The 18,824-nt window shown below is 37.7% G+C and overlaps 1 protein-coding gene across 1 annotated transcript; it reads right to left on the bottom strand.

Moving 5' to 3' along the window:
* Nucleotides 1-1,508: 1,508 nt before the first annotated feature.
* Nucleotides 1,509-18,057, bottom strand: LOC141438253 (trans-1,2-dihydrobenzene-1,2-diol dehydrogenase-like). Its single transcript, XM_074102049.1, has 6 exons — nt 17,642-18,057; nt 13,075-13,282; nt 12,152-12,443; nt 7,534-7,780; nt 3,153-3,303; nt 1,509-2,707 (listed from the first exon to the last, which is right to left on the bottom strand). Exons 2-6 carry the CDS (start codon nt 13,280-13,282, stop codon nt 2,604-2,606), a joined length of 1,002 nt encoding a protein of 333 aa, XP_073958150.1. The 5' UTR covers nt 17,642-18,057; the 3' UTR covers nt 1,509-2,603.
* Nucleotides 18,058-18,824: the final 767 nt, after the last annotated feature.

Here is an 18,824-nt window from a genome sequence, read left to right on the forward strand (position 1 = left end):
TGCTGAGTCTGTTGCCTCGCGAAATTTAAAATATAAGTTTTTTTTCCACATACATTTAGGCCTTTTTTCCCAGAATGGCAGAATAATCAAACGACAGATTCTGTTACCTAATGGCAGATTCCTGAAACGGCAGATGTACAGTTAAGTACTTAATATAATAATTGAATACGGTTAAAAAAAATTGACAGTTTATTTTGAATACTTACATAAATTAACATAAACATAACTAAGTACAAACTTACAAAAAACTCAACTTTCTTCTTTTAACAAATCTAATTTCAGTCGTTTGAAGACTGTCGCAGGTTTTTCTATTTTTTTTATATGGTTATTGAAGTATCTGCTTTGGGATAAATATTTGAGAATTAATTATTTTGATAGAAACGTTTGTCTTTGTAATAAATGTGCTATCGCAAATAAATTAGTCTTATTCTCTGGTTTAGACGGTAGTAAAACGAGTCACGTATGAGGCACAGCTCCCAGAAGCATGGTTTTAGAGAAAAAAAAAATGTTTTTAATACACGTTTGTTGAGTATAATGACGTTTGAGTATGGTTAATGACGTTTGTTGAGATTACGATAGTGCTTTAGTTCGCTGCTGTTGATCTTGATACCTACTAATTCCAATCTACGTATTTTATAGGTAACTGTACAATATCTGCCGTTTGAGGAGTCTGCCATTACCAGAATCTGCCATTTAGGGAACAAGTTTTTTTTATATGCAAGAGGGGAAAAAAGAGCATGCGGGTCATCTGTTGGGAAGCAATTACCGCCGCCCAGACACCGCACCACGAGGGGTATCACTGGTGCGTTGCCGGCTCTTTGAGAGGTTGATAGGCTATCGTTTTCAAGATCCCTAAGTTGTAGGTGGGCATTTTCACTAAAACATGTATCTAGCAACGGCATAGTCAAGGAAAAGTTAAATATTGACAGTTTTGTGACGTTTTATTCCATATGAACTGTAGGGGAAAATCGTCACAAAACTGTCAACTTTTGACTTTACGCCGTTGCAAGGTAAATCTATCTATCTTCCATCTTTCTATATAAATAAAAATTAATCGTAAAATGTGTTGCTAACCGCAAAACTCGAGAACGGCTGGGCCGATTTCGCTAATTCTCTTTTTGTTGTGTTTGTTATTGTCAAGAGAAGGTTTTTATGAAAGAAAATTTTGAAAAATTACAACGGGGGCGAAGCCGCGGGCAACAGCTAGTGTTTCAATGAAAATGCCCAGTTGTGTTGTAGAATTATGCGTACAAATAATATTTTATAGGTAACTAATTTAATTCGAAAAGTTACCTGCATCTAAACATCAAATTTATTGTTGTAACTGAAGACTTTCACTATCAGTTATACGTCCGAGTGCTTGATTCGCTAATGTCCAATAGATGACACTCTCACGTCCTGCTGCCACTTATATTGTTAATGACATAAAATTTAAGACGACAACTATTGGGACAGTGACGTGCACTCATACCTTACAAGAACAAAATTGAATATTGAAACGCGAAGGATAGTAAATTCACTCTGTTTATTAGATACGCAGGTGTACAAAGATAAGAATATATAATGTACAGTTTCGGACCCACAAGGAATCTTTGTGCAAACATATTACAATTTAAGAGGTTAATATTATAGATAAAAAGCACAGAATATTTCGAATTGTATTTTGGAACTTTGTATAACGTTAAGAATTCAGATTAAATATGTTAACAACTAAGTATTTCACATCATTTAATTATAAATATTAGTGTTAATACATTTCACTCCTGGACAGAAACAATCACAGTTAGTTGAGGTAAGTATGTACTTTTTAAGTACCTACACGATTAGCACATGTGCTACTTCGCAAGAACAACGAATTGCTCAGGGAGTAAATCACTTATTGCTTCTTTACTGGCTTCATTACAACATTGGCGGGATTCATTAAGATTAACTTAGGAACGTAACGGCATCTGACTACAATGTCTTAGGATACGAATATTAAGAATACATGGTCAATATCACATTCAATTTGTTCCACTAGTTCCACTGCTTCTTTATCCAGAAAATATAGCTACGAATAAATACTTATTTATTTAATCTTACGTCGTCCCTCTCAGCTTGCTCGCACATAGTCGTCTTCACTAACATGGGATAGTTTGTTTTATAAAGCAGAGTATAGACTTGCAAGAAAAATCGTGCTAGTTGCATTACATTGCGAGGCCGTAAAGCCAACGAGTTTGTAGTGGTCAATCGAGCGCCGGAATGTAATGCAACATGCATGGTTTTTCTTGAAAGTCTAAACTCGGCTTAAGACAGTACGCGAGGAAAGAGACGATTTGTGCTCTGGGACGGTGGGAAATTAGATTTTTTCGTCTAAACTACATAATAATTCATTGATTATCAAATATAATCTTATTGACCCATTCATAGGCGTATAGAGGGGGGGGGGGGGGGGGGCAGGATATTGGACTACTGATTTGATATTCTATAATACTGATATATTCACACAAAAATCCAGGCCAGGCCCCCCCTAGATACGCCAATGGTCCCATTGATTAATGGCAGATTCCTCTACATTGTGTTACTCATCGCTTTTGATGTTAGGAATTCTTGGTTCCTTAACTTTAAAGTTCACTTTCTAACACTCCAATCTGAGCTCTCATGGTGTCTGATAATTTGGCCAGCAAAATGCTCTCTTGCAAGGTCAATTTTGGACTTTCTAGTAAACCTGAAATATAATGTGTAAAATTAATTAATGTATTTAGGTACCTACTTTTCCGAGAAAACATATTAAATATTATTCAAAAAGAAAAAAAAGGAGAAGTTATGAAGTCATATGTGAAAAGAGACAAAAAGATGTTAAGATATTATTATGTCAAAGCACAAAATCTGATATGTACGGTCTACACGGCTAACTAAAAGCTAAATGACAATGGCGTTATATAATAACCTAAAGAAATAGGACAGATTAGAAAACTATGAAAGTCTGCAACGGCCATGGCAACCAATAAAGTGGTCGAGGTTGATGGGACAGTCCTGTTTTTTATTATGAAAAAAAAAAGTTTCAATTGATTTTAATTACTATCTGCGATAAGTGTTAGATAGTAATTCTTAGATTCTAAGATAAAAGACTAATAATGTTTTCAACGTTCATTAAAAAAAAAATTAATTACCTTTAGTGATACAATCGTAGCACTCTTGTATTTCATAGCTGAGGCCGGCGCTATTGTGGAAGTGGAAATTGAACTGTCCCTTGGGGAGCGTCCATTCTGTTATGTTGGCGGCGGACAGACGCAGCGTCGTGGGGCACCAGAAGAATTCCAACTAAAAATAAAATATTTTTGAAAATTCTTTATGTTGCGACTAATCTTGGGTCGATAACGTCAGAAAGAGGAGAACTGTCAGCCGTGCGAGTGTGATATTTGAATTTTGCTTAGTTAATTTGGTGAGCTGTTTAGTTTAATCTTCTAATATGTAAAAATCTCGTGTCACGGTGTTGGTGGTAGCACTTCTTCGAAACGGCTCGATCGATTTTCATGTTTTTTTTTTCTATAAGTACTTGGTAGTTTGGACTGGACAATAGATCGTAAATTATTTTTCACCCTTCTATCCTCCTTTCCATTTTTTCACTAAGTATCTACATAAATAAATAATTCAATAATTAATAAGTTTAATTAATAATTTGTTTACAAATTGTGACGCACAGCACAACGTACAAAGTATTAAAGGGGTAGGTACCTACCAGTGGCGAAGCATCCATAGAAACCCATTCCCACCGGCTTGCCCAATATTGAGAAAATACGACAACAGGACGCAAATTATTTATGAAGGATGTGGGCGATCTTTACTTCGGCTTTACCACGGAAATATCTCACGCTACACCACTACCTACTCTACTAGTGATTTAGCGTATGCCTGTCTCGCTGACCGGTCTCTTGTCAAACATACGCTACAAATGGACCGTGATAGCGGTAGCAAAAATAGGTAAGTAAAGAAACGTGCGGTTATTATAAAAAAAATACTATAATCAGTGTACAGTCGACTACAAAAAGATCGATACAGCTAAAGTTACAGAAATATGTATAAGTACAAGACTTTATTAATTAAACGTTAAGGTTGTGTACACATATTATTGTAACTTTAGAGGGTATAGGTACATATTTTTGTAGTCAACTGTACATAGCGAAGATAATGGCAGTGATGGCATGATATGAGTGCGTGTGAGCTAACTTTGGGGGCGGCAGACGTGAGCTTGCCTTCGCAATCCAAAAGCTGACCTGGAATGTAAATTTCAGTTTTTTTATTTATTTATGACGGTGGAAGCAGTCTACACTTCCACTGAACGTAGATAATAGTTAGTGTTTAGTTTTGTAACTAATACATCCCTGTATTATTATTTTTTTGTATTTTTTTTTATTTATTTAATTGTAAACTGTAGTTTTTAAGTATTTTATTTGTAATTATTTTATGTTGAAAAAATGACTTTCTGCCAAGTTTCTTGCGGCGCATTCTTCTTGGCAATGATGGTCTTTCCGAAAGCGCTGGTAGTTTAAAAAATGACGTGTAAAAGTGCCCCTTGCGGCCTATTTACCTACTGAATAAATGATTTGGATTTGAATTTGAATTTGATAAAACACCAACCCGCTGCCAATACAGGGAAAAGAATCAATCAAAACCAACGTCACTAACTAAAAACAAGAAAATGGTAGGAAATAAATAGCTCCTGTCTATTTCATTTTCAAAAAAGAAAAACAATAGGTACCTATAGTACCTATTTCTTTGCATGTGATCTAGTCTTCTACGAGGAGATTCGTTGTATGGAGACTTCCGAATAATTCTCCCGCCTATGAAACTTGGCACATGATGAAAATAGGTAATACAGCTTATAGATATACATACAATAATCCAACAACTATTGTTACGATAAGTTAGGTATTTTCACCTTAACATGAAAATCGTTTATAGCTCTCTGCGAAAAATTCCTCAGATTGAAATTCTCTCTGTATACGTACCTATATGTACTACTTAGAATATGTATGTAAAACTATCCAATTATTTTTCTATTTCAGAGATACCGCAAATTTAACTTTTAACTATAACTATAACTTCTACTGAAAAATTGCTCTGCTGATTTTTATTTTAATTTTTTAAGAGACTGAAAATGGAACACCATTCACATTGTATTAAAAGAGGACTAGCTAACAGGATCATTGGACCTTATACGGTGTGTAATAAAGTCAATTTTCCTGTGGTGTCTCATACTTTTGGATACTTTGGCTGCTACGGTATAAATGCCCCGCAGCCCTCTGCACACCCGCGCGCCCGGTCGCTGCTAAGCGGCGGCAATACTGAGTATTAGCAATTATTGATATTTATAAAACAATTAAAACATGGTATATTTAGTTGAATTTCAATTGGATTAAGTATTGAAAAATCTCTTACAATAGAGCGACCTCTGACTAAGAGACCTAATAAATTTACCTGAGCAATTATTCACACGACGTACTTACGTAAAAATAAGAATTATAATATCGTAAAGGAAAATCTTTTGGATAACTTATAAAAGCTATTTATTTTAGTAAATAAAATCATATTAAAAAATAAAAATCAGCAGAGCAATTTTTCAGTAGAAGTTATGGTGCAAAATGTTAAAAGTTAAATTTGCGGTATCTCTGAAATCGAAAAATAATTGGATAACTTTACATATATATTCGAAGTTTTACATAGGTACGTATACAGAAAGAATTTTATTTCAGTCTGAGGAATTTTTCGCAGAGATCTATAAACGATTTTCATGTTTAGGTAAATCTACCTAACTTCTCGTAAGAAAAGTTATTGGATTATTGTATATCTAATCTGTATTACCTATTTTCATCATGTGCCAAGTTTCATAGGCGGGAGAATTATCAGGGTTGCAAAAGCCTCGTTGGTCGGACTAATGGAATTAATTAGATAGTACCATACCTAAAGTACAAGTTTAATAATGCTTATCTACACTATACTATTCTCGTTTTTTCCGCAAACAAATTGTAACGTTAATACGATTAAATAAGAAAATGTTTTTCTAACTGATACAGTGATAAAGGTGTCACTATTGTCACAATTTTACGCAGTTTAAGTATAGTCGGTAATTTGAGATTGGGAAGCGTAATGTACGCAAACAGATTTAGCAGTCATTATTCGTGCCATGCTATATAGTAGAAGATCCGAACTTGGAAAGATCTTCACCGGTCTGATAATAGAATGAAATGTATTTTTATAATAAATTTAGTATTTTAGAAAACGTATTAGAAATGATTTTGCTAAAAAATCCTGGACAGGCAGTTTTTTTTATTTTATTTTTAATGATTTTTAATTAAATGCAGACAACCCTATATCAACGTGTTCACAATAAAATGGCGCTTACGTTGATATACAATTTTTTCTATTATCTTATCAAGTGAAAGTAAATGACGTCGACATACCTGTTTAAGTTTATACCTGGCAACCCAGTAGTTCGTCCAGGTAAACAATAGCAAAACCCAACGTCTACATATTCTATATGTATTATACTGTTAAGTTAATGTAAAATTGTCTTATAATCTCGATGATGCAACAAAAATTTAATAAAAATATTTTTTTTTTAATAATTAAAAATAGCCTGTCCAGGATTTTTGTAGCAAATCCATTTCTAATATATTTTCTAAAATACTAAATTTATTATAAAATACATTTCATTCTATTATCATACCGGTGAAGATCTTTTCAAGTTCGGATCTTAGACTAATAGCAATTACCATGCAATTCAACTGCTATTAGGATGGGATTTGATTAAACTTCTCTCGTTTAACTGACAATTTTCCAGTTCTGGCAACTACAAATACAGATGTTATTTTCAAAGTCCAAAAAACAAGTTTGAAACGTAAAAAAAGGCTTTTTTTTATAAACCGCCACCATTACTAGACAGCGAGTGAATCTAACAGCAAAGCCCACACTAACCAATAGCAGCTGAATAGCATAGTACAATATAACCTACTTTAAATATTGCTGTCATCTTCCGCTCTCAATGTCTAAAAGTGCATAAGCTACGGACACTGCACCGTAATGTACACACAGTATACACTCATCATTGTATGACGTCCACTGTAGGACATGACAGGCCATCACTATAATACCTCCAGTTGCTTCGGTTGGAAGCGGTTTACATCCACCCTAAGCACGCGGCTTTGACCAGATCATCCGTCCATCTCCTTGGTGGACGTCCTACGCTGTGTGGTACTTCTCCGTGGGGCCCCCAGGCAATACAATTTTCGGGGCCTTATCTCGACCGTTCAAAGATCATCAGTTCAAATCAACTGATTCTGTCAGTTGAAAGAAGAACGATAAATATATTTTTATTGAGAATACAAAACTTCCAATTTTTTTTTTACTGTATGAAGCATTTTCGATGTCTTGTACATACGTGTGCGGGGCCCCTAGGCAGTTGCCTAATCTGCCTAATGGTTCTACATCTCCTCATGTCCTCATTCCTGATTCCATGGTTATGAAAAAAAAAATCAAAAGTCATTAACTTACGGTGACAGATCCTTTAGTTCCTGTAATTTCAGCTTTATTGGTCATAGTTGCGCGGGTGTGTGCAGACAGTGTCGCCGTCCGGCCATCCTTGTACTTCAGTGCACAAGAAATGGATTCGTCCACGCCCGTCTTATTCAAGTGCCCGGTGCACACCAAGTCTGTTGGGGCGTCCTTGTATATGAATTGAACTAGCTGCAGCATGTATATCCCAAGATCTAGCACCGCACCGCCGCCTAAATCTTTCATTCTGAAATAGAACAGTTACATTCATTTGAACAAGATTTTTTATTTTTGTGGCTTTGTTCTTGTACAGTACGATTACTTGGAGTTAACACTTGACAGATGGGCGTGCCTTCAGTCAATTTTCAACTTTGACGTCATACAAATAAAATAGTTTTTACATAATCTGTAAATGTGGGTAGCGGTATACTAAAAATGGCTTTATTTGTATGACGTCAAAGTTGAAAATTGACTGAAGGCACGCCCATTTGTCAAGTGTTAACTCCAAGTAATCGTACTGTAGGCACCTTGGTTAGTCACAAAACACAGATATTTCAGAAGTCAATCTCCTGTATGTACTTCACTTTTTATACCTACGCTCGGCGGTCGCTCTATGTTATAGTGAAGCGGTTAATGCCCGTAAGCTTTAAATGGATGGTTTAAATGTAAATGAAAAATGTGATACACATTATGCAATTTGATTTTTTAAGAGACTACGAAACTCTTACGTTGACATAGGTAATGCAATGCTAATCTTAATTACGAATTTAATCAAATTATGATAATAGGCCAAGAAAAGAAGGAAAACCTGGACATAATTCTATAACTGTAATTTTCTTTTTCTATGACATATAGTACTGTTAGTGATAGTTAAAATAAAAAGAATTAAACATTTTAAGGTTCCGCGTCAATGCGAAAAAATAAAAATATTTTTTAAGACACATTTTGATTTTATAAGTACATACAGCATGATAAATAACTTTGTAAAAGTACCTCTATTATGATATGATGCTTGCATTCGAGCTAAAGAAACCAAAATTAAACTAATTAATCAATCGGGACTATCATTAAAAAAGAAGGTTCAGTAAGTTTTACGTTTTCCGACATATCTTGCCAGAAATTATTGGTAACTGTAACTGTTTATGAAATAAATGTGTGTTCATGCAGTTCCTCCACCTCCACACTGTAGCATGCTGAACGCTTGTGTGTTGCTCTGAAGATGAGTTCTGGTTGAATTCGAAACGCGTCAGTGTAATGTGGTGGTGGTGATAGATTGATTTGTGTGTGTTCATACAGTGTAGTGGAGGCGGAGGAATTGCATGAACACACATTTCATGCACAAAAGTAGCTATCATAAAGGTCGCGGGTGAGCAAATTAATTGTGTCAGTTCGTTGAACGTAAATGTAAATTTTCGAATCTGTGCTATCAGCCCTTGAGGAGTTCCGTCATCAGCAGTCGACCCTGGCTGCAGCATCAGGTGGCGTATATCATATAAACGCATTGTCATTGAAATTTAACAATTATGTAAAGTCTTTTGTGTGTGCCATCAACTTTTGAGGAGTTCCCTATGGAGACGATCCTGGACAGGATGAGCAGGATGTCACTGCTAAATTATTGTATTGTTACCAGATTTACATCAGTTTGCCAAATTTCTAGTCCCTAGTTTTATTAGATTAGCTTGTTCGTTTTCTGTTGTTCGTTAGTGTTCAGTTGGAGTACCTATAAAATCCTCTTTATTCGTTTTATTCCGTGGGATTTTCGGAAAATCTTTGAAACATTTTGTCACCTGTTAGTATTATCTACCTGCATGCCAAATTTGAAGTCTCTAATATTTATAATTACGGAGTTAGGGCCACTTTGAAGCGAAAATATAAATCCCATTTATTCCCTATCCCGTGGGAATTAGGATAAATCCTAAAAATCGTTTTTAGCTGTTAGTATTACCTACTTGCGTGCCAAATTTGAAGTTGCTAATAATTATAGTTACGAAAATAGCGTCATTAGTTGAAAAAAAAAATACAAATCTCATTTATTCCCTATCCCGTGGGAATTTAGAAAACACCCTGAAAACGGTTTTCAGCAGTTAGTATTACCTACTTGGAGTGGGGTCGGAGTAAGGGGAGAACGGAACTAAGATCTATATCCAACCCAAATGTCAACCTCACCTGCACACATCGGTTACTCGCAAGAATAGCTGGTGACGGCGACTGCAAGTCGCCGTGGTGCTCCCTGCTGGATAACAGACGAGGCTCTGGCGGTATAACCATATATACCCAGTGGGGCAACCTTCTAGAAGAGGCATCGGTGGCCTTGGGGTATAAATAACTCCTAAAAGACTGGGGCAGAAGGCAACGGGAAACCACTGCTACTAACATCCCATGAAAGTTACGTATGCAAGTACATCCTATAAATAAAGAGAAGTGTAGCGACGCGCTTAGCAACCGGCGCTGTATTGCTGCCGGGGCAGGCAATGTGACATGGGCTACCGGCCGTGTGAATGTAGGTGACCAGGCATTGCACGTAAACGATGCTACTGGAAAGATTAAATTGACGCTGTCAAACATCATGAAAATTGGAAACTGGAATGTTCGGGGGCTGCTGCAGCCGGGAAAGCTTGAGATTTTGGAAAGAGAACTCATGCGTTGCGATATATCTATATGTGGCCTCAGCGAAACACACTGGAGGGGAAACGGTCACTTTCGGACCGAAAATCATACAATTTACTTTTCTGGACACAAGAAGCAGAAATGGAGTTGCGATCACAATCCCCAATGAGTTAAGTAATTGCGTCATGGGCTACGAACCAGTAAGCGACCGGATCATATCGATTAAGATAAATGCCAGTTATGCTATGCCAGTTAATTTCAACATCATCCAAGTGTATGCCCCAACCCCTGAAGCTGATGATAGCGTAATCGAGATGTTCTACACCACGTTGGAAGCCGCCCTGCACAAAGAGTCGAATAGAGAAATTCTGGTTATTTCCGGCGATTTCAATGCGAAAATCGGCTCAAGCTCAGTTGACAGCGAGTTGTGGGAGGTCATGGGTCCATATGGCCTAGGTAACCGCAATGAGAGAGGGGAGCGTCTCCCAACCCCTGAAGCTGATGATAGCGTAATCGAGATGTTCTACACCACATTGGAAGCCGCCCTGCACAAAGTGTCGAATAGAGAAATTCTGGTTATTTCCGGCGATTTCAATGCGAAAATCGGCTCAAGCTCAGTTGACAGCGGGTTGTGGGAGGTCATGGGTCCATTCCATACGGCCTAGGTAACCGCAATGAGAGAGGGGAGCGTCTAATTCAGTTTGCAGCTGACAACGGACTGGTAATAGCAAATAGTCTTTTTAAACACCACCCAAGAAGGCTATCATTATCATCATCATCATGTCAGCCGAAAGACGTCGACTGCTGGACATAGGCCTCCCCCAAGGCTCTCCACTCAGACCGGTCTTGTGCTTTTCGGTTAGTAAAGCGCTTACGTCTAGGTTTTAACATGAACCTATGATAGCATCGAAAACGAATATACATAATATTCTATGGCAAGTTTTATGACAATAGTAGAGAATAATGATGTAACGAATGTCATTTTTTGAACATTCGCGAATGCGAATATTCAGTTTTTCGTTCCGGCGCCAATTGTCTATGGCAGTCTCGTTCGAACGAAGTGCATTCCGTTTGTATTTTGTTCCGAGAATTACCGAGTTTATACGAACCACATACGAACGCATCCGATTGTAGTGTCATGCTCGCGCCGGTGTTTTCGTAAACAAAACAAGTGAATTTTGAGGTTTAAGTTACTTTTTCTTGTATTAAAAACATAAGAAATGAATGGATGGAAAGCTCATGTCAGTTTCTATGGGCGTGTACATGAAAAACAAGTTCGGTATTTCCATGTCAGTATTATTCGGCCCGGTAGATTGTCACCCGTCAAAACGATCAAGTCAAAGACACATAAATTCTTTTTCTTTCTAAGTACAAAGATTATTCCTATTGATATAAAAAGTTTCAAGCGTTTCTACATTTTTCATCCATTCTCCATTACATGCTTGCTTGCATGATTGATTGTATGCTTGCTTGCATTCTTGCTTGCATGCTACTTCTTGCATACTTACATGCTTGCTTCATACTTGAATGCATGCTTAAATGCAGCTTTGAATGCACGCTTGCTTGCATGCTGGGTTGTAAGCTTGCTTGCATGCTCACTTGCATGTTTGCTTGCTTCTTTGAAATGTTTATGGTTCATGCGAGCGAAGCCGCGGATAATGGTTTGAAACTCAATATTAGGCAGTGAAAGAAATACCACCAGCATGTTACGTCACGCATAGCAACTGCGTAGAGAAAAACGTTTTAGAAAGAGGCAGATATATAGATCATTCAAAAAATCGCTGTCAAGCTACGAATAATAATTCTACGAATACTTATTAATAATTATTATTCGTAGCTGTCAAGTCAATATTCAACCGAATAATATTTTTTCTTCGCTAAACATTAGACAAACAACATAATACCTAATATGTTCGATATGGCAAATTAAAGAATTGTCAAATACCGTATTGCAAATATAGTAGGTAATTGCTTGTGGCGGAAACCTAAGAAGATAAAGCGTGACTCTTACAAGTTTCTTTCAATGTCGTTAATTTGGACCCCGAACTGTGTGCTGACATGATAGATGTCCCCTAGCCCGCCCGATGCGACGTGCTCCTCTAAAGCGCTGTAAGCTGGGAAGAACCGCGACCACATGCCCTCAAGGAGGAACAGTTTCTTCTCTCGCGCGAGCGTCGCCAGCGCCTTGGTCTGCTTGTGCGTCATACCCATTGGCTTCTCGCACAACACGTGCTTACCACTTTCTAACATTAGGGTGGATACTTCGTAGTGTTGCAGGTTAAGGACGCTGACAAACACGATGTCTGTGAACAAGAGTTTTATGAAACACTAAAAGCTCCAACTTTTGCTTTAATATAAAATATCACTCGGACTTTTATTTTTATGAATAATCGCCCCAGGTGGCAGCACAGATGGCGTGTCACATACAGTTATAGTGAGTGATTTAACCGTGCGTACATTGCGTGTGTGATAGTATCTATCTACTTTTAGATCTTTAAATACATTATAATATAATAATATGTATAGTCCTGTGGTACTGAAATAATTCAATCAGCTAATGATCGTGATTCCGCTTTTTACTCTTGTTCATTTCCTAAAAAGACTAATAATATAATTATAATACCAAAATGGTGGCGAAGGGGGGTAATCGGTGCAAAGAAACAAGATACAAAAGATACAATAAAGTTGCAGAAACATCTGAATTGTCATCGACCCACCCTTTTCATCTACGACTGAAGAAAAAAGTGTTTAAAAAAATATATTAATTGTTACATAATTATGGTAACAAACAAATATTAGTAATTCAGCAGCAGAACACAATTTATATATTTGTTTACAGTCCAATTACTCCGTGGAACGTGCGCAAAACGTAGCGAGTCCATTCGACCGTGTAAACAAAAGACAGTTTAGCCTTTATCTCTATTGTTTATTTACCTATGGAATCGTCACGAGCAAGCGCGTCGTAGCCTTCATAGGCTGTGGCGATTTTGTGGAGCGTGGCGAGGCGGTGCGCCCGGTCCAGCTCCTTGCCAGCGATGGCCACCACTCGGTGCTGGTCGTCGGGCAGCGTGCCCAGAGCCGTCAGAAAGTCGTGGGCTATCATACCCACCCCTGCTATTCCCCAACGCAATTGCCGAACCATCTGAAATGTTGACAAACTATTACGGCTCGGTCAGGACTTCAGGACTACGCGTGGTCGGTGTGGCAAGCGTTTTCTCTGTTCATTGCGTGTGGTGTCAGTTAACCACAGTGTGGTGGGGAGCTGAGCCTATATTGCACTGCGTCGACGTGAGACGGCCAGTGGGCGTCGCGGTGTCATTTCATGCTCCCGTGGCGTCCCCAATAGCAACGAGGGCACTCTTGTGGTTCTTAGCGGGTATCCCCTCGTAGATGAGCCCCACATAGTTACTGTTTCTAGGTAATTTCTCACCATAGAAAAAGTTGAAAGGGGAAAAGTGTGGTGAGCGTTTCCGGCGCGAAAAGGTGCGCATGTTAATGAAACATACATAGTTACATTGTGAATTTTATTAGAATTGGCGACATTTAATAGAAAATGCTGGATATAATAAACGTGTTAAACGACTAAAGTAACAATTGGTGTCAAGTGTCCCATTATATATTATTATTATTATATTATTAATTGTGTTGGATAGTCGGGACGCACCCTAATGAACAGAGCTGACGCTTTCCGCGCCGCCGATCACGTGTATTTGTGGTCGGGCCGTTAGAACAGCATTAGGACATTACTGGCAAAGACTAAAATAATACCAGCCAGTGAGGCCTTAGTTTTGCCAGGGATGTATTCGTGGGGCGAACTTATGACTACACTCTTTATTCCGCGTAGCTTTCCCGGTTTATGGGCTCAAGGATAGCCAGATTTTGTTGATCTTATAGAAGGTTAAGCTTGCGTTTTGGACGCACTCAAAAGCAATTTTGGCTTTTGGCATCGTGTTGTGACCATACAAAATGCATAGACAGAGATAGACAGCCTGAACTTGTGGGCGGTGTATTTCGACGCCCACATTATACCACGCGCCATATAAATCTGCCTTCATTACTTAATACTCAGTTTTGACGCATTTTTGTGATACATTTTTTATGCGGCGTCTTTACGTTACTCCCGGATTGTGTTCGAATCGCTTAACGGTATAGTCCCTATTCAATTATTGGAATTATACCTTTATAGTTTTTGTGGTACTAGTCGGGGCAATGAACTTTTAGGCAAAGTTAGGCGGCGGAAGGTATACATGCAGCGCAAGTGTCGCAAACAAGATTGTTGTAATTAAGTGACCAGTTTTTTATGAATTCGAATTGACATGCGGGTGTTTATCAGCGGCGGTAATTGCTTGCCATATAATGACTCAATGACTCGACTTTCTCCCTCTTAAAAAAACCAAGTACCTATACCTACAAGTAGGTACTTCTTTTAGTTTATTAAGTTTATTACGTAGTATGTTTGTAGACAGATTAGTTGATTACTTGGCATTGAATGATGGAGCAACTAGATAATTTCAGAATGTCACACAAAATTCTAACTAAAGCATAAACAAATCTAAAGTTAAGCCGTGTAATTAATGACGCTAATGTCGCTAACTAGTCCAAGTAGTAAAATAACCTTCTCATAGTAACATTGAGAACTGAGAATAAAATACGTATTTGACCTGAATTATTTTAGTCACACGTAAACAAGTAGGTAGGTACAGTACTCACAGTCATGTTAGTGCAGACATATGCAATAATTGTCTAGTGTCATGGAATATGATAGCAAGGTAGGTACCTTTTCAAGTGAAGTAAGCATGTACCAACCTAATAATACACTATCACTGTTGTACGTAAGTAGGTACCCATAGCTACATGTACAAATGCTATTACACAGGCTTAGTGCAGATAAACGTGGATTAGGTATTTCTTATCACTTAGATAATCATTGAAAAATATTCTGTGCTTGTGGTTTTTTATACAGTGATTTGCTCTCCAAAGAGTAATTTAAAAAATTGCTTTGAAGGTCTTTTGGCTAAGTGCTAATTGAGATATGTTATGCCTGATGGCAGGCCACTATTCATGTAAATTGCGGCACGTAGGTACCTATGAGTCGCCTGCGTATGTGTGAAGTAGGTTTCCATTGGCTGACCAGGCTGAGTGGAAATGTAGAGTAGCAGTGTTTGTTTATAATAACTTCATGAGCAATGTCACAAGGCTAATAGTACCTACTTGACGAACGACTGTAATAAAACTGAATGATGTTATTTTGTTAATAGCCTGACGGTAGTTAAGTAGATATGGTAGGTAGGTATGTAACTAAAGTTTTACGAACTATTTTGTAACGTAATAAGAGATAAGCAACAGGTATTTTTCTAAAATAACTAAATGTGCTTGACACCAATCACAGTTTCAAATTTAATTATGTAAGTACCTATTCGGTATAATACAAAGCATATACCTACCTAGTGCAGCATTACATCGCTGCATGAGTGTTTCGTGTTGCAAACTTTTCGTTCATTTTCCAAGCGTTTTTACTGGCCGGTTGTGTGCTGGCTGTTAACTCTTTTGTATTACACATTTGGTTTCTGATTTCGAATTTGAAATTTTAATTCAATGATTCGTTGGTTCGACTGATGCTTTTGCTTTGGCCTGAATTCTTGGATCACATGTTGGATAGCGCGGAGCTCTTGTCAGAGTTGGAATTTTTATTTTAAAATATTCTGCATCCAGTTTTTTCTTTGGTGTAGTGATACCAGTGTCAGTACCAGTGATTTTACCAATTGTGTGTGGCCGGCTTGTGCCGCAAGTTTTTTAAGCGTTTGCCTGCTGTTTTTCTGCTGCACGCCCGTGCGACGGGGCGCTTTATCGATATCTCTAATACTGCCGATTTTTCATCGGTCCTACCCTTACCCCTACTCTCATCCTGATCGACTACCTACTCGTGATGGGTGTCGTCTTGTGTTTTTTCCGCACGTTTAATCACGCACGGGAGACACGTGCGTGTGACGTCTACTGCTTCGTGGGCTCCGTCGGTGTGGAAGTTCAGAAGAGGACGCCGTTACGTAGTGAAACCGGTCAAATTATACTAGAATAACCTAATCTTTCCCCTTTAAATGGCACGCTAGTACCGTATGTATACGAAAGACAATCGCTATTGTAGATTTTTGCTCCCACAGGTTGTAGGCTAGTTTCCCGATGAATGCATGCATGTAGGCATTAGTGCTAGCGTACAATAAACTAGTTCCAACATATCAGGAATTTCCTTAGCTCTTAATATTGTGTGTCTTTTGTATAGGTGTTGGGACATGTTTATTTTCAAAATTCAAAAAAGGCTTTCCATAAACACTTTCTACATTTTTCATTAGATTTAATTTGGCTTGCGGCTGATTAATTAACTTTATATAACCTTGCAAATTATCAATGTTTACGTAAAACGACTAATCGCTCTGTCTCGCAACGTGTGATCTTAAAAATTGTCTAACTCTTGTTTATGTGATTTTTTTTTATAGAAATTTGTGTGTTGTTTCTTTTTTATAAATTGTGGATATGTCAGCTTACTTAGGGTTCACGGGTACCTTTTGAGCTTGGACGTATAGGTAATGCTGCACTACTCGTAGGTAGGTAGGTACTCCATTTAATTTAAGGACTATTACTTATTCTGTGTTTAAGGTTTGAATTAACGGTCAAATTGTAGCACACGTTTCTCACCTATTTCGAACACAAAATACCTACATGTAGGTAAGTACAGATGTACAAGTTGCAGAAAGTTTCCAAAAAGTTGGCAAAATTCTCGGAAATTTCTGGAAATTTTCGCAAGAAACATAGGAAATTTAAATTTAAGAAATTGAAAGTTTCAATCTCCAAACAAAATTGTGAGAAGTTTCCGAAATTTTCCTAAGTAAGTATATGAAAAATTCCGCAATTTTGGAGTTTCCTTTGGCAAATCAGTACCTACATGTAAGTACATTTATTGGCGGTATTTATTATGTTTTTATTATAGAACACAAACGTGTGCAAATTTTACCGTTAGGTTTCAAATCCTTACTAATATTATAATACGAAAGTGTGCGTGCGTGCGTGCGTGCGTGCGTGCGCGCGCGTGCGTGGTGCGTGCGTGCGCGTGCGTGTGCGTGTGTGTGTGTATATGTTTGTCCGTCTTTCACAAAACCAAACAGCGACGGATCGACGTGATTTTTGGCATAGAGATAGTTTATGGGCCAGAGAGTGATCCCGGAAAAATGCAGTTCCCGAGGAAACGGCACGCGATAACCGAATTCCACACAAGCGAAGCCGCGGGCAATAGCTAGTGTTACAATAAATGGTTAAGTATATTGGAACACAAAAAAATATGGGTTATTTCAGAGGTATTACAAAATTATAGTTGTAAGTAGTGTCATTGTAATGCAGGTGAAGACTTTGACAGTAAATCCGAAAAATACTCAACCTTTGCTTATTTTCATTGAAGAAATTCTTTAAATCTCTTCATATATAGTAATTATTAAAATAAACAGGTACCCACCTTATCAAGCTACACCTGGCAACAGCACCTTCTTTGCTATGATGTAAATATCACTAAATAATAGTTTTCGTACTCGTCTTAGTTTTTAACGTAAAATAACCGAAAATGACCCGAATGACTGTCACGAGCACACATATTGTAGTTGGCCATCAGCTGACAACTGAACTGGCATAGCACAGATAATAATAAAAAGGCTTGAATACCTACTTCAAGCTTCATACGCTTCATTCATAGCTGGTTATGTAATGCACGGATGTAATGGTTCTGTTCGATTTCGATTTCGAATGGTTCGATTCGATACTAAAACCGCTGTCCATTGGAGGACAATTTTGCCAGGGTCTAGTAGATTTTGCCGTTGTACGGTAAAATAAATCTAGAAAACGAAATATGAGACGTATTGGTGGATGAACGATGACAGCCTACCATCAAACACTGTACAATATAGATGTTTGACATGAGAACGCGACATTATTATTATTATTCCCCAAAATTACGTGTACTATTACTTATTCTGTGCCTCAATGGCGGCCTTAAGGCTTGGGCCAATGTCAGTTAAATTAAACATAAATATATTCTTCTTCTTCACGTTGTAGAGTGATTGTAGTTTTTGCTTTTGCGACTTGGTAGCAAAATTCAGGAAACCGCGCGGAGACAACTTGCGCATTAAAAAATGTCAGACACGAGAGCAATATAGAATTTTGTGATCACTGATCATCACTGTTCCTTTGACTATATAAACAAATGTGAAAGCGCTGTTCATTGAACGCGACCCTATATTTTTCACGAAAAGATGACTGCTGTTTGTCAGTGTCAAGAAGCTTATAATCACACTGGAGATAGCAAGCCGAAAAATATTTTGAAATCAGAAAAATTAACATGAATTAAGTCACGTTTATTTATCACCTCTAATGCTACATTTACGCCCTTGCTGAGGCTTGCCAAGCGTCTATCAATTCCAAGCCTATACAAACGCTTGAATGCTTGAAAGCGTGTCAGTGTATTCCGGACAGGCAAGCATGGCAGACGTGAATCTCGAAGTTGCTTCGGCTATTCTGTTGATTTTTTTAATATATTTTTAATTAAAGAGAAAGGATAAAATATAATGGTCACTTAAAGGGTATAGCCGGGTAAGCATGGCGAAACAGCCCTTAGCGAAAAAAATAATTTCCTTTTACTGGGTTAT

The sequence above is a fragment of the Choristoneura fumiferana genome, chromosome 18, assembly GCF_025370935.1.
Source record: "Choristoneura fumiferana chromosome 18, NRCan_CFum_1, whole genome shotgun sequence".
NCBI classification, from domain to species: domain Eukaryota; kingdom Metazoa; phylum Arthropoda; class Insecta; order Lepidoptera; family Tortricidae; genus Choristoneura; species Choristoneura fumiferana.